Raw genomic sequence first — 23,635 nt, forward strand, 5'->3', positions numbered from 1 at the left:
TTTGGGCGGGTACGAAGAAGGGTATTTTTACGATACGTAGTGTGTATCATCTCGCACAGGAGTTTATAATGGCAGAGCAAGGGGATGTTCCATGAAGGAATGATAAAGAGAATGTGGCAGGCAATATGGAAGGTGAAGTGCCCACGTGTGGTGCAACTGTTTATCTGGAAGGCCTGTAACAATATATTGCCCACCAAAGAGAATCTGTTAAAATGAGGAATCACCCATGATGCTTTGTGCCCTATTTGCCAACTGGAGAACGAATTAGTGGGTCATAGCCTTTGGAGCTGCCCGGCTGCCAAAGACATCTAGCTGGAGTGCACTCCGAAGCTACAAAAGTGCTTTAGTGTTGTTGATGAGTTCTCGAATATTTTTCAAATGCTTCTGGAGAGATTTTCCAAAGCTGAATTAGGTTGATAATGTGTGCAGCTCGACAGATTTGGTTCCGACGCAACAGTGTAGTATTCAAGGGCGATTTCCTTTCCCCTAGAGATATAATCAGTGCAGCGTGCTCCCAAATGGAACTACACGATCAAGCAGCTCAACAAAAGAAGAGTATAACACCCACTACTGAGATCTACTGTAACAGGAGTGCAGAGCGGTGGAAGGTGCCATGCCTTGGTTTTGTTAAATTAAACTGGGACACTGCTTTGGATATCGGTGCCGAAAGAATGGGAGTTGGCATAATAGCACGGGACCATGAGGGGTGGGTTCTAGCTATGCAATGCTAAACCAGAAAATTCATTACTGATCCCATCACAGTAGAAACGGTAGCTACATGGCATGCGGTGGTCCTGGGATCCAAACTGGGATTGTCTCATTTGGAGCTCGAGGATGATGCAAAAGAGGTGGTGGAGGCTATAAAGCAATCGGGCAGCTGTTGGGGGAGGAACAGACAAGTGTTGAATGATGTGAAGATGATGCTCAACAATTTCCACGCATGGCAAGTGACTCATGTTAGAAGGGGGGCCAATGTGGCAGCCCACACCTTAGCCAAATTGGCACTGTGAGTAGGGGTAGAATAGATATGGCATGCGAACTTCCGTTATGTATGCAGGACATTGTCCTTGAGGAAGCATTTATCATGAATTAATAAAGATTATAATTTCTTATCAAAAATGAATTACTAGCAATTTAGACAACAATTATGAAAGAGTCCACAAAAAAATTATTTGCCTAAACAAATTTTCAATTGTCCAGCGCTAGCCACCTACTTGAACAAGTGGGTTTCGTACTATCAGAATATATTCTTAAATATGATTTTATATTGTTAGAAAGAAAACATAATCAAATGGAAATATTAAAGAATAGCGGAATAAAATAAAAAAATAAAAAAGCAAAAACAAAAAACAAAATAATGCCTTAAGGCTACATTATGATCTTATTCACCTGATTGAATTTACAATACAAATTGTCTCTATTTATACAAATGTGGAGAGAATATAAAAAAGTATGGGAGATCAAATCAAATCAAATCAAATTTAATGTATTAAAATTTGATTTGATTTGATTTAATTACAATGAATGCTGAAATCAAATCCCATAATATAAAATCATATCTAGGAATATATTCTAACACATATAAACTCTTTTATCATTGCTATCTAAATTGCTAGCAATGCGAATAATAAATTGCTGGAGATATTCCTAATCTAGCTAGACCTAAGGGATTGGTCATTGTTTGTATATAAATGTTAAAAAGTAAAGCTACATACTATACAAATATCCAACAAATATTGTACAAAAGTAATAGAACTGATGTGGCGAGGTTTAATAGCCATTGATTTTTTTTTTTTAACAAGGGCTACTAGATCTTGTCACATCAGCTTTGTACAATATTTATAAAATTTTTGTGTGACATATAAAATTACTCAAATGCTAAATGTGCTTAATCATTATAGCTCTGTTTGTTAGTAATTTATAGAAGGTGCTTTTTATTTTTTGTTTGAAAAAATATGATGATTTGCTCAATCTTTTTATTGACCCTTTTAGAAAGAATGAAAAAGGCCTAAATAGCATATGGAATGAACCTAACCAAGTGACCTCTATGGGCATAAGAGAGAAATTTGCAAGTCCAAGAACTTTTACCATTAAGCTGACAAACTTCCAATATTGGATTCAATTTTAAGAGTCCAAGATCTCTATGCAAGGGTTGTCGCCTGTCTCAGTATTACAGTTGATTAACTACTCTCAATTATGATGCAACATCTCTTCTTCATTGTGCATCTTGGCATTTGATTTCACATTCACAAGTCAGAAAACTATAATATTTACCCATCACTACAAAATTCTGTCAAAATAGTGACATTCACAATATGTTACTATTCAAATGTCCATATTTTGTGAATAGAGACGTTTGAACAGTATAATGTCGCAAATTAGTGACGTTTTTCAAAAAAATCACTATTTCAAACGTCACTAATCGGTTCTTTTTGTAGTGTATTGGTGCTATTTTTGTTGTATGCTAGAATGCATGTCTAGTTTTTATCTGAAATTTCTATACGGAGATTTGGAGGATTATGTTACAGTAACATTGATTTTAAGGGGGAATCAAAATTTAAGATAATGGGGGACAAAACTAAAGAAAAGAATTTTTAGGATAAAAAAAAATAATAATAATAATAATTTTAGGGGACAAACTCATAAAAAAACACATAAAATTTAGAAAAAAATTTAAAATTTTTAGAGGTTTTTAAAAATTTCTCAAGGCCAGGGCAGAAAATTGATTCTAAACTAACCTTGTTAATTCTGAAAATTCTTTGATTCAGTGTTATTGTTGAACAAATGCCTGAAATATTACAATTTTTATTACAACTCTTTATAAACTCATGTAGGTGTTCATATTTTATTAGAATAAATGTTATATAAATTGTCACGTGACAATTTCACAGTTTAACGGCCGCCAAGTGCATCTTCATAAACAATCACAAGCATTTATTTTATTGGGTTAATAACTATTTTGGTACTTTGGTTTTAACTTTTTTTTTTTTTTTTTTTTTTTTCCTAAGTTTTAAAACCAGACAAATCTGGTACCTCACCTATGGGGAAAGACAAAATCAATACTTTCATTGGTTTCCGTCAGTCCCAATTAACGGAATTTCCACATGTCACTCCCATAATACGGCGCGCGTCCTAAAAAGTAAAACTAATTAAAAAATAATAATAATAATAATAATAAAATAAACTTTAAAAAAAAAAAAAATAGTCATTCCACCATTTTTTTAATTAAATGGTGACGTTGGGGCCTAGGAATTCGAGATGGTTACGGATGCAAATGTAGGCAGTGTCCCAGAGATCAACGGTGAGGCCCGTGGAGTAGATGAGGTTGAAGGCTAGGGGTGTCAGCTTAGTCCGGTTTCCGAGTTTCTGGCCAAAACCGAGAACTGGAACTGGGGTACCCCGATTCTCGGTTTTGAAAAACTGGAACCAAAACGGGGACCCCTCCGGTTCCGGTTTTACCCAGTTCGGTAACCGGTTTTTTAAGAAAATTGTTTTTTGGGCTTATGTTAGGTATTTGGCCTAAAATAAGCCCATTTTTTCATAAGTTGGCTCATGTTAAAAAAAATCTATTAGTCTTTTTGTCTAAATTAAATTAGCTTTGTTGTGATTGTTTCAAATAATTATTACAACAATAAATATAAACTACCAACAATAAATACTTTATATATATTCAAACAATATATTTCATTGTGAGCCTAAGAAATTGTAAGAACCAAACTTTATACAAAGAAATGCATCAAATAAGTGACCCAATTGACCAAATTTTCAGATGCTTAAGACCCCAACATCAGAAAATGAACAACTACTACAATCAACCCAATAAACCCGACATCATAATTCCATCAAATCTTGTTTAGATGTTAATATTATACACTAAAGTAACAATATATATAAATATTACAACAATAAATATAAACTACCAACAATAAATATATATGTATATAAATATTCAAACAATATATTTCTTTGTTTTATATTTTTCCTACTCTCCAAATTGACTGTCTTAAAATTTCAACTTAACATATATATATATATATATATATATATATGAAATGGAAACCCGGTTCCCGGTAAAAACCAGATACCAAAAACCGGGTACCGGAACCGGAGTACCCGATTTTTGGATTTTTCAAACCGAAACCGGAACCAGGTCCCCAGTTTCCCGGTTTCCGGATTCCGGTTCCGATTTCCTGGTAATTTTTGACACCCCTATCGAAGGCTAGCTTCTTGGACACGGCGAAGGCTGGAGCAGTCATGATCTCCTCCACGACGAACTTGGCCAACACTGAGATGTCTCAGCCCGTAGCAGACTGCTGGAGCGCTTAGAGGAGAGCGCCGGTCTGGCGAAGTGCATCATTCGAACGGAGGTCCACTTGGATTTGGGCAAAGAGGATGTCCATCTTCTAAGTCCTAGCTCTAGATCCAAATATCTTCCTCTTTTTTGCTTTCGTGTTCGGTTTTGGTTAGGGGAACGGAGGTCCACTTGGATATGGGCGAAGAGAATTCCATCTTCTAAGTCCCGGCTCCAGATCCAAATATCTTCCTCTTTTTTGCTTTTGTGTTTGGTTTTGGTTAGGGGTTGTGATTGGAAATGGAAATGTTTTACATGTTAGGAATTCAGGATTTTATTTTGGGTTAAACACCGAATACCCCCCTGGGGTCTCGTTTCTTTATTTTTTTCTCGTAGGGTTTGTTTTTTAATCACAGGAGGTCCCTGTGGTTTTGATAAAAGACCAAATTAGTCATTCCGTCAGTTGACCGTTAGTTGACTTAACGAAAGTCCATGTGGACCAATTAAATGCTGACACATGGCACCTACTTAATTTTTTTTTTTTAAAATTAAATTTTTCTTTTTTAAAAAAGGAAAAAAAAATTGGGGGTGTCTCATTTGGCCGGATGGGGGTGGTTTCGGCCACCCCCGAGCCACCTCCTTGGAGCCAAGGGGGTGGCCGAAACCACCCTAGGCTCCATGGGGGTGGCCGAGCCACCCAAACCACCCCCAACTTTTTTTCCTTTTTTAAAAAAAAAAAAATTAAGTAGGTGCCACGTGCTAACATTTGATTGGTTCACGTGGACTTCCGTTAAGTCAACTAAAGACTAATTTGGTCTATTGTCAAAACTACAGAGACCTCCTGTAATAAAAATCAAACCCTAAGAGGGAAAAAATAAAGAAACAAAACATCGAGGGTATTTAGTGTTTAACCCTTTTATTTTCGTTTCAATTATTTGGTTTTCAGAGGGAAATGGAGAAGATGGGAGTTTTTTTTTTTTTTTTAGGTTTATTTTTTTAAAATTATTTTTAATTTTTTTAGGACATGTGACGTTTTATGGGAGTGACATGTGGAAATTCCGTTAATTGGAACTGACGGGTATTGATTTTGTCTTTTCATATAGGTTAGGAACCAGATTTGTCTGATTTTAAAACCGAGAAAAAAAAAATAAAAAGGTTAAAATCAAGGTACTAAAAAAAAGTTAATAGCTTTATTTTTTTTAAAAAAAAAAAACGTTTTCCTATTGTGGGCAAACGTTTCGAACAAGCTACAGTCACTTAACCCCAGGTCCCCAGCCGTTATATCCGAGTGGGTCCCTTCTTAACTTCTGACGTAAGCTTCTGAGAGCGTTTAAAAGTGCCTCCAAATCAGAGCACCAACCGAAACACAAACAGAACGGCAACAACCACCTCTCTCAGCTCACTCGCACCCTCACTCACCGCCACTTCAAGCTCTTGCTCCACTCAAAACGACGTCGCCTCTTCATAAAACTCACATTTTGTTCGTTTCTTTTTATCAGTTTGGTTATTATATTTTGGTTTCGCTGGCTTTGGCGGTTACAGTTTCAGAGTCTCAACGAAGAGAAACCGAAATCGCTCTGACGAGTCTCGAACCCTAGAAGCTTCCTCTCTGAGGTTTGTTTGCTTTTTGTTCATGATCGCAATATGCTGTTGAATGCTTTGTGCTTTTTGATAATTGGACTTGTTTGTAGATTTCTTTTCTTTTACAGTTTGCTTTGTTTGGTTTCCAAGAAAATGTGATGGATTTAAGCTTTCATTTTTTATATTTTTCCGTTATGTTGGAATTTAGGAGATCAAATCCATCTGGTTTAGTTAAAATCCAATTAAACATGAAGTCAGTAGCTTTAATTTCTTTTTTATTTTCGCTTGCTGGGTTTTCTTTTGTTTATAGATTTCCTCTGTTTTTTGGTTTGCTCTGTTTGTTTCCAAGAAATTGTAGGACAATCAGATGGATTTAAGCTTTGTTTTTTGGTTTTCCGTTATTTGAGACTGGAGGAAATGAATCCTCATACTTTTAGTTAGTTGAAAGAGAAGCATACATGTGTTAGTAGGTTTGATTTTCTTTCGGGTATGGTGTTTTTGCTTTCCCAGGAACCAAACAGAATGCTGAAGAATTCTTGTCTGAATTTGTTTTGCTATGGTTTGCTGGATAATTTATTTTCGTATTCCTTATCTGGGGCTGAATTTTTGTTTGATCAATGTTCAACATTCTGCTTAACTGTGCGAGTGCGGTCTGGTAAATGATTCAGGAGGGAGATCATGGTAAAGTTTAAGAAGGTGAAGGAGGAGTTTTCTGTAGATTCAACTACAGAAGTTAGAGTCGCTGCGTGTTCTTCATTATCAGATGGCAATTGTGATACCCCTGTTCTGAGAAGAAGCTCTGTTCTAGGGTATGCTGTTCTGACTATACTTCCACTACAATGATTTCTGAATGGGTTATCTAGGTTCTTTCCCAATTGAACATAAAATTCATATGATTATTTGTTGCATTCACAATGATAAATACTAAATGTTGCCCTAGCCTATGTGGTACCGGAAGCAATGGTTCAAAACATTGCAAATGTTACGGTGCATGCCATGGCCTGTGTCACCACTGGTTACACAGGATACATCTTACTTTTTAGGTCTCTAACATCTAACTATTCCCCAACAGAAGAAAACATCAACTGCTGTACTTTAGTTTTATTCATTTTGATGATGCGGGCTGTTGTATTATTGAAGGAGGCCGGTTGGTCCAAGAAGACGTTCAGGGAAAGGAGGCTGGACAGAGAAAGAGGTCAGTCACTGGAAATTCTAGTTTAATTTTCTATTTTGGTATGCAAAATATACTGTTATAAGTTACCAATAGCTATATAAACTTTGTACTATGACTTGAATAATGTTGAATTAGTGCTTACACTACTTCTTGGAGGAACTGTAACGCAATGTTAGCCTGTTCATAAGACATTGCTAGTAGTTTGCGGAGCAAACAAGCCACAGTATTGAATTGTGTAACCTGTTGTTTCTTTGATTGTTTTTTTTTCCTGTATTTCTCTAGAAATATAGTTTCATCTGTTTAGAAATCAGAAAATTCGGCACTTAATAGTTTTGATAAATGCACTTACTCTCAACATTGGCCTAAGCTCTCTCTAGAATTTTCTGCTTTCAAAGTTTTCTAACTTAGATACACATGACTTGTGATGGACAGGATATTGTTCTACGTGAAGTTGTCAAAAAATACAATGGGAAGAATTGGAAGCAAATAGGTACTGGCAAGACAAGTTCTTTCCTTGCTTTCTACTTTGTGCTTGTAGTCTTCTAAGTGAACTATCTACTATTTGTTTTCTGATATCAACCATTGAACCTTTATCTTCGAGGAGGAATGTTTTAAGAGCTAGTCATGACTGGCCATTCCTCTGGTTTCAGTTGGTTTGATTTGTTCATGATCCTGAATGTTCTGGACATTTGTGGCACACTGGCACTAATGGTTTGGCAATCCTCAGAATGAAATTCTTTGTTTTGTTATTGGATAGTTGAAATGAGGGCTAATCTCAACGGTGAAAAATGTTCTTCATTAATCTTCAGTTTGCAGGAATTTTATTGATGGATATTATTATTAAAAGAATTGCTATGATTCTTCATTCTTTTTCATTTTTTTTTTTTATATTTTATTCTTTGGATCATTGGATAGAGTACATAAGTTGCTCATTGCCTTATGCAAAGCCAATCATTTTATTAGTTCCATTTCTAGTACAGCTGCATATCTCCCTGAGCGGACAGATGTTCAGTGCTTGCACCACTGGCAAAAGGTTTTGAATCCTGAACTTGTCAAGGGATCTTGGACAAAGGAGGTAAAAATCAATAATTTTTCATGTTTTGGTGGTCAGAAGGAATAATGCATTCATTGATATCTTCAGTATCATGGACATGTGATGGTGGTTTTTTTCTTTTTTCTTTTTTTCTTTCTTTTGGGACTTGCAGGAAGATGATTGTATAATTGAGTTTGTCAAAGAGCATGGTTGCAAGAGATGGTCTCTCATAGCAAGGTCTTTACCAGGTCGCATAGGCAAGCAATGCCGAGAGAGGTAGGTGATGTATGTTTCTAGCTGGGGCATCAATTCTTGAAGGACATGCTAATTGATGGGCATATGTCGTGTATGTTTAGCTTACATTGTTATTGTAATGTGCAATTTGTTAGTTTTCCAGAGACACTAATAAAAACTTCATTATAGTATAACTCGGTTGAAGTGTCAAAGCAGCTGCATGTTTTATACTTATCCACATAAGCTTTAACAATCTCGTTTATATGCATGTTGTGTTGTGAAGTATATTGGTAAAGTGAATTTTGAAATGAATCATTGATTTTTCCAGGTGGTACAATCATTTAGACCCAGCAATAAAGAAAGATGCATGGACAGAAGAAGAGGAATCAATTATTGCTTATTACCACCAAATCTATGGTAACAAGTGGGCAGAAATAGCAAGGTTTCTACCTGGAAGGTATGCAGCTAAGATCAATATATAAAGATGGATTACTTATGATAGGGTAGCAAAAATCTTGAAATACAAAATATAATTGCAAGAATTTACTGCCAAATGATACCCATTTTGATTGATATGTTGGGTTTTTTGGAGTTTCAATAGTAAATTCTTTTGGAGTTGTTTTTGCAACAAAGGGAAAATAAGCAGCTTATATAGTTCCTTTAGTCCTTTTAAAAATGAGTTATGATGGCATTTGCTTTGAATGAAGTCATTGTAGCAAGGGCTCTTGTTTACAAGTTAGCCAGTTTTGGTTAAAAGTTGATGGAAGTGTAACTTTTGGTTTCTTGGATATGACATCTTCATTATTTAGGGACTGAGTCAACCGACCAACATATGCACCCATCCGAAAAATATTGAGAATGGTGTAGAGAGAGCCATAAACTAGATGAGTTATCTTCTGGTTAGGGATCATCACATGATGAACTTCACCTTCTTAGTGCACCAAGCTTCAAAAAAATGATTACACTTTTTGTGCTTTGGTTTATTGCTTGCAACTTGAATACTTGTTGTGCATTGCTTTGATATTTGGGAGCATATTTTATCGTTGCCTTGTTGAATTGGAAAATGAGAAGAAAAAAAATGATGCATGTATGTAATGCTTTTGTACCATTACATCAAGTTATATGTTTGCTTGCAATTATCAAATAGACAGATCCATGACTTTTTATTGGATGCATTATTATCTTCTGATAATACATATATGCCCGTAATTGGCAGGACTGACAATGCAATTAAGAATCATTGGAATTGCTCAATGAAGAGGAAAATGGATTCATCCTCAATTGATCGTCTTGAAATGGATATGTATGAAATGACGTCTTCTGATTTCTGCAGTCCTGAAACAAAACCTACATCTCCTGATTTTTGCAGTTCTGAAACAAAAATTGAATGCATGAAGGTTGTAGTGGAGAAAAGGAGTTTTAATGATCAAAGAAAGGGGTTGGAGCATAGTGTTGAAACTTGTTCTACAGATTTGGTTCTTGGAAATGCTTATGGAAGCGAGAGTTGTTCAATGGCAAAGTCTGCAACTGGCATGCTTTCAGAAAGAGAGGAAACTAAACTGTTAGACACAATAAATGCAACAAAGTTTGATGACACAGGTGCTGCTGCAAGTGGTAACTCCATTAGATCTTTCACAGACAATCCTAGCCATGATAAAACATATGGGCCCTTGTCAGCCTCTTGTTTGGATTTTTCCTTGGATCCATCTACTTGCGCTAAACCAAGTTGTAAGCCTGTTGAGGTTCTTCCTGTTGGTCACAAAATACTTGATTTTCCTAAAAGGTTAAGGAATTATGCTTCAGGTGTTACGAATTCAGTAGTTGGCAATGACTCTGTCAATCTATGTTCAACTTCTTTAACACTGGGATTTGGTGATAATATGGGTCAAGTGGGCAAGAAGAACAAAGTCTATAGGGTTTCGCTACATGCAGTGGATATAAATCACGGTTGCTTGCCTTCTGCGCCAACTCGGCTGAATGATTTGGTTAATGCTGTTGAAAATAGTAGATGTCCAAGTACAGATGATGATCATGTTACGCATCAAAACAGTCCATTTTGCTATTCTACTCCAACTTATCTTGGACGGAGAATGCATGCTAATAGTAGCAGTCCAGCATCTGTATTAAGGAACTCGGCAATGACCTTCAAGAATACTCCTTCTATAATAAGGAAAAGAACTTCCTCAAAGACTGGTAATGCCAACCTTCCTGATGTCACCTGCACACCTGAATTTACAGTCTCATCTATTCAGGACGGACACAATGTCAATAGTACAGACTTCCTAAACACGAAGCGGGGTTTCCTCTCTGTCTTTCATGGACCTGAGACTTCAGTTGTTGGTTCTCTGGGTAGGTGCCTGGAATATGCATTTGACTTGGAAAAGGATTCTGTCACTGTTAAATGTGGCAAATCAGTATCTGCAAGTTTGTCTCCAAATATTGATATTGGTGACAATACAACGTTGACACCGTGAATGGTTGAGTAAGTGATTAACTTTCTTTTTATATTTCTTAGCTGCGTTTCTTGTCAATGAAACTGAGCATAGAAAGTGTATTACAGAGATCCACTTCAGTTACAGAGATTTCTCTATTTGATTCTTTCTACATCATGTTAGTCTTATCAAGTTACATTCTTGTAGACATGCTTGAGAATGAGAGATGACCTTGGTATGTATTTTAGATCTTGAATTGATGCTTTTATCTTCTTCCTGGCCCTACATTTATGTGGAAGAAAAACCAAAACTTTTAGAGATTTGAAAGGCATGCAATGGAAATCTGCGTTTTAACTTTTAAGTTGATCATCCTAATTTCTAGTTCTATATATATCATAAAAGAGTTATGTCATGATATACTTCAACTTTTTTCTTGGTAGGGATTTTGTATCTTGTGCGTTCTATAAAAGCTATGACAGGCTTGTGAAGTGCATTCAATGGAGAGGAATCGATGAAGGGAGGTATTTATGGCATTTGCTCTTCTCTATTTTTAGAGTGAATAAGATGATTAAGATCTACAAAACTATGCATTTTTTAGAAGTTCTCTTTTTCGGTTAATTGTAATATTTTGAATGAAGCTGCCTTCATATTTAATCAAAGGGTAAAATCAAATCAATTTGAATGCTATTAGACGTAGAAGTAGGTCTATGGCACGCTAACTATTGCCGTGCACATATGATGCTGTGCTGTAATAAAGCAAAGTGGGCCTTGACTGATCTATATTCTTCTTAGAAATTATGTTTGATGATGACATCTGCACTCCATCAAGCATAGCATTCCTCTTTGGCCACCTGTTTGCAGCCATTTTGCTTTATGTATGAATCTGATGTATGCATAGAAGACAATTGTTTATAAAGTTAGATTAGCTCATTCACTTGTTTGAAGATTTCATGGAGTATCCTTTATTCCCATTTACTATCGCTTTCCCCTGAACAAATTGAAAAACAGCTTTTACCAAACATGCATTTCTGCTAAATAATTTTCCTACGTTTTATGTCTAATTCCCACTTCCGCATTCTTAGGATTCAATGGAGGTACTTGAATTACCACCAATTAGAAAATTAGATCTTTTAGGCCTCAATGGAATTCCAATTAAATCTTCACAAAAAATATGATTTTGTCAATTGATTTGCCATTGATTTTATCTAATCTCTTGCAGGTCATAATTCTAAATACTGTCCGGAAACAATCAGAAAGCGGCTGCAAGATTAGTGAAGAGATTCTTCGGACTAATGAAAGGGTTCCTCACCATTTCACTCAAAATGTAGAGGATCCTGATCCATCTTTTCCATGGGTTTGAATGTAAGCCTACATCTAGTGCAATATTATGGCCCAATTTCAAAGGGGCTCGTATCTCAAAGGTTGCATTCTATTAGCTCTTCCAAAATACAAAGCAATTATTGTTTTCTGCTTTGTACTTTTGATTTTAATTTCATATATCGCTTTAGATTGATCGGCTGATTTCATGTTCAAGAAATGATACACTATAGTGCCAATTTCTGTTTTCATGCTCAAGAAAGTGTTTTTAAACACTGATTTTCAAAATTATGAACAAATATTTCAAAACACAAAATATTTTTTTGGGGAAAATACATTTTATTCTTGAACTATTCACACATTTGCACTTTTAACACCAATATTTAAAAAGTAACACTTTACCTCTCTCCCCAAACTTCCAAATTGTTACAATTCGACCTTTCTGACTTTTTTTTTTTTTTCCCCCAAAATGCCACCATCCAAGTTAAAAAATAAATAAATAAATAAAATAAAAATTAAGGGGTGGCCAATTGCAGGTGGGCCAGGGGGTGGTTTCGGTGACCCCAGACCGGCCACCCCTTAATTTTAATTTTTTTTTTTTTAACTTGGGATGGAGGCATTTTGAGAAAAAAAAAAAAAAAAAAATGTCAAAATGGTCGAATTGCAACAATTTAGAAGTTTGGGGGGTAAAGTGTCACTTTCTAAACATTGGGGTTAAAAGTGCAAATAGGTGGATAGTTCAGGGGGGTAAAGTGTATTTTCCCCATACTTTTCAAATGTAAATCGAGCAAAAATATTTTTACTTTTATATCACATCAAAATATATTTTCAAACCAAAACTAAATATACACTTTTCAAAATCATTATTAAACATACCCACTACAAAAAAAAAAAAACAATTTTTTCTTGACTGGAAATTTCTGAAGTTTTATGGTGTCCAACACGTTAGCAAATTTTTTTGACGTGCCGTTTCTGACGGGCGTTAATTGTCAAAAACATAAGTGTCAGTAAAAAAATTTTTCTGACATGCCAGAGGGTAGAACGTCAGAATTTTCTGACGTTCTATTGTCTCACACGTCAGAAAAATTTTTTGATGTGGTAAATGTCGCCACATTAGAAAATTCTGATGTGGTAGAGATGTCACGTCAGAAAATTTAAAAATTAATTTTTTTAAAGAAAAAATAGATTTTTTTTTTCAATTTAAAAATTTATTAATTTAAATTAATTTTCAATTATTATTATTTTTTTTTTTTTTTGGAATTCCTCTGCACGGCAGCTCCCTCATGCGTGAGGGAGCTGCTGTGCAGGGAAATGCGTTTCTCAGCACCATGGTGCAGATCTGCACCATGGCCACTCCCTCTCTTCTTTTCTCAATTTTTTCTCTCTCTCTCTCTTCTTTTCTCCAGCTCTCCCTTTTCTCCATTTTCTCACTCTCTCCCTCTTCTTTTCTATCTCCATTTTCAAAAACCTAAACCGAAAAAATGTTGTGTATGTTACAAACAATTTATTATTTTGCTATTGGTTTTAACAATATTTTTCAGTTATTCCAAATATTTTACTGGTTGGCATTAAAATATTTTTATGAGATTTTATCATCTTTACTATATATTTATGACCGTTTGGTCATTAAGGGGGTGTTTGGCAAATGGGATGGCCTAAACACTATAGTTGATGTAGATTGATGTAAAAAAAAGTAAGAATGTTTGGTATAAAAAAAATGAAAAAGTGGTATGGAAAAGTGAAAAAGTTTTGTTTTGTAGTGATTTTTTTTATTTGAATAATAATAAAAAGTGAATGATTTGATATTAAAAGTGAAAAAGTTAGAATGTTTTGATGTTGATTATTTTGGAAAATGATGATGAACAGTGTTTGGGCCAACCCCATCCCCATTACCAAACAAAGCCAAACAAAGCCTAAGTTATAATTTTACCGTTGGTTATTTCATAGGTTAAAGACAAGTCTCTAACGCATGGTCAATTGATCATAGACTTTAACATGATATTATTGTCATGACTGTTTTTTGTCTTTATTACATGATTATAAGTTTTAGAAAAAGAAAAAAACAAACGTTAACTTAATTGTGAGCTTTGAAAGAGTCAACAACTGACTTCTATAAGAAAATATCTTCTTATATATTTTTCAGGATTTGTTTACTTGGATATATATATATATAGCCACATAGAATTAGTGGATTTTTCCACCTATATTATCTTCTATTTCTTGTATTTTCTCTATATGGTTTTTCATCAAGAAAATCAAAGGGTTGTTCTATTACTCTTCGTTATTTGGAAGTGCGTCCTTAACGAAGATAGACGATATAGTTTAATCCTGGGAGGTTGCGTGTCAAAGAATCCGATCGCACCAAGTTATACACTCCGGGAGATACGAATCAACCTTTAAGGACAACGCTCTTACGTGATTCTATAGCATTGTGAAATCTTTCCATACTCTATTTTCATCTCTTGTATTTTATTTATTTTATTGTTAATATTCATATTATAATTATTTTATATCAATGAGAATTTGTACACCATCCAAAATTATTTCCAACAATCTTAAAGGTTGATTATGATGGTTGCAAAAATATTTTGATTAGTATCATAACAATAGTATTTAAACTTATGAGAAGGCAAATACTATAAGAGTTTGCGGTATGCAATTCACATATGAGAAAGATGAAATCGAATATTTGAGTGGAAAGATTTTGTATTCATTTATCAGAAAAAGAATTTAATTTCTTGTGTAGTTGTTGAAAATGAAAATATTTTGATTGTAAGAGTTTTCAATTATTTGAACTCAATTTATTGATTGTCAAATAATCTTTTATTGTTGGGTTACTATTCTTACAATAAAAAGAGTTAAGCCTTTTTATGAATTTTTAGAACTTAGCACTTTTTTGTTATGTTGTGCTAAGCTTGATTGGAAAACATCCATATAAATTAATAATAATAACTGTCAGTGGTTACTCATTTTGTGATAGAGAAAATACATAGGTATTGCTAATTATGTGCAGAGAATACCACTTTGCTAAAGATTTTTGTAGGTAAGCACATAGTAAGAGAAAGAGATGTGGTGTGTATATTGAGTCGATTGGTTCTTACGACACCTAGTTGGTATGTGGTGACGACAATCTATTTTGGAAGATCTTGGAGTACAGCTGTTGGCTCCGCTGTGAGTTTTAAACTCTGATTCATAGGTCTTATTTTTTAAGACATAATATACATTTCATTTATTAAAATGAAAAAATTGAAGTTATGATGGTGCTCCTTGATTGAATTAAAGCTGGTGCAAAATTTTATAATTATATGAATTTTGTATATGATAAGCGGTGGCTTCTATTGATTCATCTATTTCAAAAAAGAAATAGTATCTAGCATTTATGTTAGCTATGGCATGCTAGATTAACATAACCACTTTAAGTTATTTGGTAATTCCTCATATATATCATTCAGCTTTCAAATTTCTCTGACATGACGGTTCAAAATAAAATATATGTGATTATTGAGGTTCATTTGATACATAATAAATTTATCATATCATAAGAATGATATCATTGGCGTATTTATTAAAATGAGCCAATATCAGTTGATTATTATTTGGTTGGGCTTGATACTTTGTATATTTATTGAGGCTTTAGTTAAAAAGATTTTATTTTTAAAATCTTGATAGAACTTGAAATATGCAACCCATATATATATATATATAAGGATCATGTTGAAAATCACAAGTGATGATTAGTATTTTTAAAATATCTTTAGAATTGTCAATTGACAGAAAAGAAAGAAGACTAAATGATAGATCATACTTATAAAAAAATGGGCTCATAGAAGTTATTTCTTAAAGTTCTTGTGAGCTTTAATGGAATTTTATTTTCTTGTAATTACTTGATTTATTTCATTTGGTATGATAGATTTATACATGTAAATCTTGGGGACACCAAGAAAATGAAAAGAACTGATGAATGCTATGATTGTCAATTTTTGGGCTATCCACCAAAGTGTGGGGGGAAGCCTTTATTTTGTTTGTCATATTCATAAGCATTGTTTGAAATACCTCGAAGTGTGGGAGTATTTGACAAATGTTATGTTGCCCCAAAACCTAAAATGAGAAAACTTGGTTTTAAAACTTATGATTGTGATTTTATTGATTTTACATGTAATAGTTCATGCTATAGATTCCCTACTATCAAGAGTGATATTTTAGATTACAATAATATCATTGAATCTAAAAAAAGGTTATTATCTTTGAGCATGTGTTCCTTTGAAAAATAAGGAAAAAATTATTTCATGATTTTTTGGTGTTTCTAATAAAATTGTTGATTATGTGTAAGAATTGAGAAGAAGCAAGCGAGCTAGAACGAAAGGAATCTCGGTATGGATTTTATTGCTTATATTGTTGATGATGATCCAATATGTTATGATGAAGCAATTAAATCTATTTTTGATGCATTTTATTTATTTTTAATTTAATTGGTTAGAAGCTATAAATAATTGAAATCAATTATGTCTATCCATGCTTGGGAACTCATTGAGTTACCTCCTAAGACTAAATCAATTGGTTATAAATAGGTGGTTAAGAATAAGCTTAGACCGGATGATACAATAGATAAGCACATGGTAGACTTGGTAGCTAAAAGCTACAAGTAAATGTATATGTTGATTATTTGATACTTATTTTTCGGTTACTAAAATTGCATCTTTTGGAATGTTATTTGCCATTGCTTATATTTATAAATTTGTTGTATATCAAATGGATGTCAAAGTTATTTTTCTAAATGATGAAGAGATTTATATGGAGTAGCCCGAGTGACTAGTAATCCCCGGTCAAGAACATAAAGTGTGCAAACTAGTAAAATCCTTGTATGGATTAAAGCAAGCTCTTAAACAATGGCATGAATAGTTTGACAAGGTGATGTTGTCTATTACATATTTGATTAATGGTGCAAGTAAATACATAGCAAATTTTACATTAATGAATGTATCATTATTTATTTTTTAATATATTGATGACTTGCTTATTTTGAACTAACATTGATGTTGTGCATAAAATTAAATTATTTCTTGCATCTAATTTTGATATGTAAGACATAGGTAAAGCTAATGTCAAATTGAACATTAAAGTTATTAGGGATAATGATTGCATTATTTTTTCTCATACATATTATGTTGAAAAGATACTTAAAGGATTTGAGCACTTTTATTATCCACCTATGTCTACACTATATGATTCAAAAATACACTTGGTTAAGAATCATGATGATGGTGTTTTTGCAAGAAAAATATGCACAAATCATTGGTAGCTTGATGTTTTAACAAACTGTATATGCCTTGATATTACATATATTGTTAATAAATTGAGTAGATATACTCATAATCATAGTATTGAGCCATTGTAATGCGATCTCTAAATTGTTGAGATTCTCAAATGGCACAATTAATTTTGGTTTGTCTTATTGTGATTATCCTACTATATTGAAAGGAATGCAACTGTATTATTGATTTAGATGAGCAAAGCCTACTAATGGCTATTATGTGTTTACTTTGGCTGGAGGAGCTATCTCTTGAAAGTCCTCAAAAAGACTTACATAGTAAGGTTTACTATGGAGTCAAAGTTAATTGCCTTAGAAAAGGCATGAACTGAAAATGAATAGCTAAAGAACCCATAGGTTAATTTATTTAATTTGCCTTTATATGCTAACATAGCTGGATCTATGTGTTTATTGTGATTGTCAGGCTGCCAAAACTCAAGTAAAGAATTTATAATGAGAAAGTGCGCAATATTGTGAGACAGCTTATTGGGATCGGTATATGTCCATGGACTTTGTGAGGCCATAAAAGAAATTTGTAGATTCTTTGACCATGCCACTAGCAAGAAGGCTAGTGAGAGAAGCATCGAGGGGGATAGAACTGATACCCAAATCATGACACTGTGATTGATATCCAACCTCTGTGATTGGAGATCCTATGAATGAGGTTTAATGGGAAACAAAGCCACAAGTGAAATGAGATTTAATGGGAAACAAAGTCACAAGTGAAATGAGGTATGGTACTGGCAATTTATGTTTATTAACTATCTTGTTGAGAAGATTAGTAATGAGTCCATCCATATGATGTAAGACAGTACAAGATGCAGGGTGATTAAGGGTGAGTTTAAAGCTCTTAATGGGTCCATAGTCCCTACCTGTTGGGATGGGGTGTTTCTTGCACACACTCCTGGTGGATACCACCTATATGAGTGTGGAAGTGGTGCCGCTTCCTATGAGACTTTGGCAAGTCTCTAGAGCACTCATGAAACCCAGAGGCGCATGGCCTGTATAAGGCGCCAACCCGCTATAGAACAACCAAATTTTTCTTATTTGATTTGATTTTTTTTTTTTTTTTTTTTGGAGAAAGTTATGTGGGTGATAAGTTTGATTAACTTGTGGATTTGGTTAAAAGAGTTTAACTCTACCACATTCATTAAGTTCCTACTTATTTATCCTAGGTGCGGTTAAAACCTTCGAGTACCACATCAATTCATACTTTCAATCTCCTCTTATTCTATTGTTTGTAACATGTGGGGATTGTTGTGTATGTTACAAACAATTTATTATTTTGCTATTGGTTTTAACAATATTTTTCAGTTATTCCAAATATTTTACTGGTTGGCATTAAAATATTTTTATGAGATTTTATCATCTTTACTATATATTTATGACCGTTTGGCCATTAAGTTATAATTTTACCGTTGGTTATTTCATAGGTTAAAGACAAGTCTCTAACGCATGGTCAATTGATCATAGACTTTAACATGATATTATTGTCATGACTATTTTTTGTCTTTATTACATACATGATCATAAGTTTTAGAAAAGGAAAAAAAACAAACGTTAACTTAATTGTGAGCTTTGAAAGAGTCAACAACTGACTTCTATAAGAAAATTTCTTATATATTTTTCATGATTTGTTTACTTGGATAGAATTAGTGGATTTTTCCACCTATATTGTCTTCTATTTCTTGTATTTTCTCTATATGGTTTTTCATCAAGAAAATTAAAGGGTTATTTTATTACTCTTCGTTATTTGGAAGTGCGTCCTTAACGAAGATAGACGCTATAGTTTAATCCTGGGAGGTTGCGTGTCAAAGAATCCGATTGCACCGAGTTACACACTCCGGAAGGCACGAATCAACCTTTAAGGACAACGCTCTTACGTGATTCTATAGCATTGTGAGATCTTTTCAAACTCTATTTTCATCTCTTGTATTTTATTTATTTTATTTTTAATATTCATATTATAATTATTTTATATCAATAAGAATTTGTGTACCATCCAAAATTATTTCCAACAAAAAAATCTTCAAAAAATTAAAAACCCAAATCAAAAACCCAAATAAAAAAATCAAAAACCCAAAAAATCTTCTTTATCTTCTCTTCTTCTTCTTCTTCTTCTTCTCTTTTCCCTTTTTTTTTTTTTTTTTTTTTTTTTCCTTCTGCTTCTCTTCTCCTTTTCTTCTTCTTCTTCTTCTTCTTCTACTTTCTTCGATCTGCTGCTTTTCAATTTTTTCTCTTCACCTCCTGTTTTTCTTCTTCCTCTAGAGGTGCCGTGCAGACCGCAGAAAAGGGAGATTGAGACAGGAGAGAGAGAGTGTGGGGAAAATAAATGAAGAGGTAAAGAATAAGAAGAGGGAAAAAGTTGAGGGGAGAAATAAAAAGAGGGAAAAAAGTTCAAAATTCTGCCCATTTTCTAAAATTGGGAGGGACTCGAGGGGATTTCCTGACGTGCCAAGTGTCACAGGTCAGGAATCTACTCAAAAAAAATAATAATAATGATCTATATATATATATAATGTTCTAACGTGGTAGTTTACCACGTCAGAATTTTTCTAACGTGGCACTGTAGCACGTCAGAATTTTTCTGATGTGGGAATGTGCCACGTCAAAAAAATTCTGATGTGTTAAGCTGCCACGTCAGAGAATAATAATTTGGCCACGTCAGAAAATATATAATTTTTTAAAGTTGCTAAATCTATAATAATTTTCTGACGTGGTAAAATTCCCACGTCAAAAAATTAATGACGTGGCAACAAAATATGTACTGTAGCCACGTAAGAAATTTTTTTTTTTTTTTTTTTCTAGTGACCATAAGCTTTAAAATGGATATAAAAACACTTGGAGAGAGGGAACTAAAAGAAGAAATAAAAAAATAAAAAATAAAATAAAAAATTCAAGGTTAATGAACAGTGTCACATCAGCTAAATAGGATGTGGGTTGAGTTGAGTACGTAGTTTTACTATTAAAAGAAAGATTAAATACTCTTTTGCCCTCTAGGGTTTCAATACTTTATTTTTTTCCCTTAAGAGTTTCTTTTTTATTACAAGAGGCATCTATAGTTTTCATAAAGACCAAGATGGTACCTTCGTTAAAATTTCGTCTAAAACTTAACGGAATGTCATGTCAGCACCAATCAAATATAGCCACGTGTCATATAATTAATTTTAAAAAATTATATTTGAAAAAAAAAAAAAATTGGGGATGCCTTGGCCATTTGGGGGTGGTTTCGGCCACTCCCTTGGGCTCCTTAGGGTGGCCCGGTCACCCCCATCCGGCTGTGGGGTGGCTTGCCACCCTAAACCGGCCAGATGGGGGTGGCCAAAGGCCATCTCCGCTTAATTACTCTGTTTTCTAGTTTGCTTTTTTGGGAAAACTTTTTTGATCTCCTCTTACTCTTTCTTGGTTTGCTTTATTGGGTTTTTTTTCCAAGAAGCGTTCTCCAACTCACCGCTCTGAATTTCACAATCTGACTATCTGCTCTCTCACCAACACAAGTTTTCTTTCACTGCCATGGATGAAAGAGAAGATGTGTCCACTGACCTGAAACTTGGTCTGAGCACCTCATCCTTTGATGACAATGGCGTCCCTGCCAGCCCAAGGTATGTGATTGGCGTTTCTTTTTATCTGGCAAACATTTCAAGACAAAAACTTTATTGTTTGGGTTCCGGTTCCTCATCCATGTTCTCACCTATTTGGGGAGGCCGAAACCACTCCTAAACCCACAGGGGTGATTTCGGCCACCCCTTGGGTTCCTTCATCAGGCCATGGGGTGGCTCGCCACTCCAAATCAGCCAGATGATGGCCAAAGCCACCCCCAAATGGCCAAAGGCCACCCCATTTTTTTCTTTTTTTCTTTTTTTTCTTTTTTTCCTTTGAGCTGATGTGACATTCCGTTAAGTTTTGAACGGAATTTTAATGGAGATAACATCTTAGTCTTTATGAAAATCACATGTACCTCATGCAATAAAAATAAAATCTTAAGAGAAAAAAAATAAAATGTTGAAAACTGAAGAGAAAAAGAGTATTTAACCTTTAAAAGAAATAAAACCTAAATATGCAAACAGCCCACCAATCTTGATATCAAATCTTAAAGAAACAGTATCATCGGCTCATTTACTATTTATAGTTTACTAATACATTACTTTATAAAAAAATTCAAAAAAAATTAAAAACTCTTTTTGCCGTGTCGGAATTTTCTGATTGACAAATCCTACTTCCACCTTTTTTTAGCGCACATCAAAAATAAAAATAAGAGAGGAAAACTACACTTACCCTTGAACTTTCAGTCAAATTGTAATTTCTTTCCTAAACTAAAAAAACTTTCAGTCTCCGACGTATATGGTGCAAATCTCCGCCAACTTTATAGGACTCCAATATGCCACGGTCAGTGAACTCATTAATGGGGATACGAAGTGGTGGGATTCTACTCTGTTGGAAACGATTTTCACCAAAGAAGAGGTCCACTTAATTCAGTCTCTGCCGGTCAGTCACTTTAACAGGGAGGACGTTCGGGTTTGGAGAGGAACAAATACTGGGTTGTTTTCGGTAAGAAGTGCTTACTACATCCAGATGGAGACCGACGCCCAGGGAGTTGCTGCAAGTTCATCTTTGGAGGGTAATAGCAGGGGGTGGAGTAGTTTGTGGGCTCTGAAAATACCCAATGCATGAAAAAAAAAAAATTGTGGAGGACGTGTCATGAGATTTTGCCCACTAGGAGCAATCTGCATAAACGTAAAATCATTGAAGACCCTTTGTGCCCATTATGTGGAAGAGCTCCAGAAACGGTTTCACATATCCTGTGGCGGTGCCCATCTGCCAAGGATGCTTGGAGTGTGGGTCGTGTTAAGCTACAGAAAAAGAGTTCCACTACTGGCCAGAATTTCCTTCAGATTGTGGAGGAAGTTTTTGTACAATGTGACGAAGAGGAGATACAGCAATCCGTAGGTATTGCAAGAAGGCTGTGGCTGCGTCGAAATGAGGTAGTGCACTGTGGTACATTGACTCATCCCAATCTGCTGGTACAACGCACTATTACTGCTGTGGAGGATTTTGCAACAGCGAACGGGGTAGGGGATACTCAAAACTCTTCCTCAAATGCTTTGGTACAGGAAGTGCAATGGCGGGCTCCCTGCAGTGGATGGATAAAAGCGAATTGGGACGCGTCACTAGCGAAGGAGAAGGGATGGATGGGTCTCGGGGTAGTGGTGCCAGATGACAGGGGAATGGTGTTAGCAGCGCATAGCAGAACCCTTGAGTAACGTCTTGATTCGTCGCTGGCAGAAGCTCGGGCAGCGTTGCTGGCGGTCCAAATTTGCAACGATTGGGGTTCGCACAGGTTCAATTCGAAGGGGATGCAAAAGTAGTGGTTGCGGCTGTTAACTCACTGGAACCGGATTGCATGGGGTGGTAGTTGCAGTCTTGCAGATATCAAGCATGAGTTACAGTTTCTACAACAATGGCAACTGTCTTTTGTTCGTAGGGAGGGTAACCGTGCGGCCCATACCCTTTCCAAAGTAGCAACAAGAAGTTTCAAGGATCAACGATGGCTTATTGAGCCACCTGCATGTATTTATGATATTATCACGATGGAGCAAGTTGCTCCATCTGTTTTGATTTTTAATCCAATGAGAAGCAAGTGATTTTACCTCCCAAAATAAAAAATAAAAAAAGTCAGCAAGGAGACCCAAAATGGAGACCTACATAGTGGGTATATTAATACAAGTGTCACTACAATAAACAGGAACATTATTGACATTGCAAACAGTAACTCATGTTTGCTACGTCAATAAATTTTGACATGTCTAAATAAACACGTCAATAAAAAATTTATTGATGTGTCGGATTTTAACACGTTAAAAATTTTTTATTAAACTTTTTGACGTGGCATTATGACACGTCAAAAACTTTTGACGTGTCTAAATGCCACGTCAAAACTTTTTGACATGGCATTTAGACACATCAACTTTTGACATGTCATAATGCCACGTCAAAAAGTTTTGACATGTTTCATTGACACGTCGAAAATTATAATTAATTATAATTATAATTAAGTAGTAAATTAATTATATAATATGTATTATAAAAAATTAAGTAGTAAATTAATTTTAATTGATATGAAAAATTAATTTTATCATATTAGTATAAATTAATTGGTATATACGTATACGTATATATCACATGCATGCCAATTAGTATCATAATCATACATTCATACTATTGTATACCAATTAAAATCATATATATATATATATATATATATATA

At 34.5% G+C, this 23,635-nt stretch overlaps 2 protein-coding genes across 2 annotated transcripts; both read left to right on the forward strand.

Moving 5' to 3' along the window:
• The first annotated feature begins 5,839 nt into the window (after positions 1-5,839).
• Positions 5,840-12,210, forward strand: LOC132173384 (uncharacterized). Its single transcript, XM_059584874.1, has 11 exons — positions 5,840-5,905; positions 6,541-6,681; positions 7,013-7,067; positions 7,479-7,536; positions 8,027-8,121; positions 8,252-8,355; positions 8,642-8,770; positions 9,530-9,924; positions 9,991-10,795; positions 11,186-11,266; positions 11,965-12,210. Exons 2-9 carry the CDS (start codon positions 6,551-6,553, stop codon positions 10,785-10,787), a joined length of 1,764 nt encoding a protein of 587 aa, XP_059440857.1. The 5' UTR covers positions 5,840-5,905; positions 6,541-6,550; the 3' UTR covers positions 10,788-10,795; positions 11,186-11,266; positions 11,965-12,210.
• Positions 12,211-21,711: 9,501 nt separating this feature from the next.
• LOC132174357 (uncharacterized) lies at positions 21,712-22,631 on the forward strand. The gene is made up of 2 exons (XM_059586026.1): positions 21,712-21,988; positions 22,120-22,631. The coding sequence occupies exons 1-2, from the start codon at positions 21,712-21,714 to the stop codon at positions 22,629-22,631; spliced, it is 789 nt and encodes a 262-aa protein (XP_059442009.1).
• Positions 22,632-23,635: the final 1,004 nt, after the last annotated feature.

This window comes from Corylus avellana, chromosome ca3 (assembly GCF_901000735.1).
Source record: "Corylus avellana chromosome ca3, CavTom2PMs-1.0".
Classification (NCBI taxonomy): domain Eukaryota; kingdom Viridiplantae; phylum Streptophyta; class Magnoliopsida; order Fagales; family Betulaceae; genus Corylus; species Corylus avellana.

Bases quoted from the DNA above. Each gene is read 5' to 3' on its own strand.
- LOC132174357 (XM_059586026.1), top strand. From the start codon at position 21,712: ATGGTGCAAATCTCCGCCAACTTTATAGGACTCCAATATGCCACGGTC. The intron at 21,989-22,119 runs GTAATAGCAGGG...AAATCATTGAAG, and splicing joins TGCAAGTTCATCTTTGGAGG to ACCCTTTGTGCCCATTATGT.
- LOC132173384 (XM_059584874.1), top strand. From the start codon at position 6,551: ATGGTAAAGTTTAAGAAGGTGAAGGAGGAGTTTTCTGTAGATTCAACT. The intron at 7,068-7,478 runs GTCAGTCACTGG...TGTGATGGACAG, and splicing joins GAGGCTGGACAGAGAAAGAG to GATATTGTTCTACGTGAAGT. The intron at 8,122-8,251 runs GTAAAAATCAAT...TGGGACTTGCAG, and splicing joins AGGGATCTTGGACAAAGGAG to GAAGATGATTGTATAATTGA.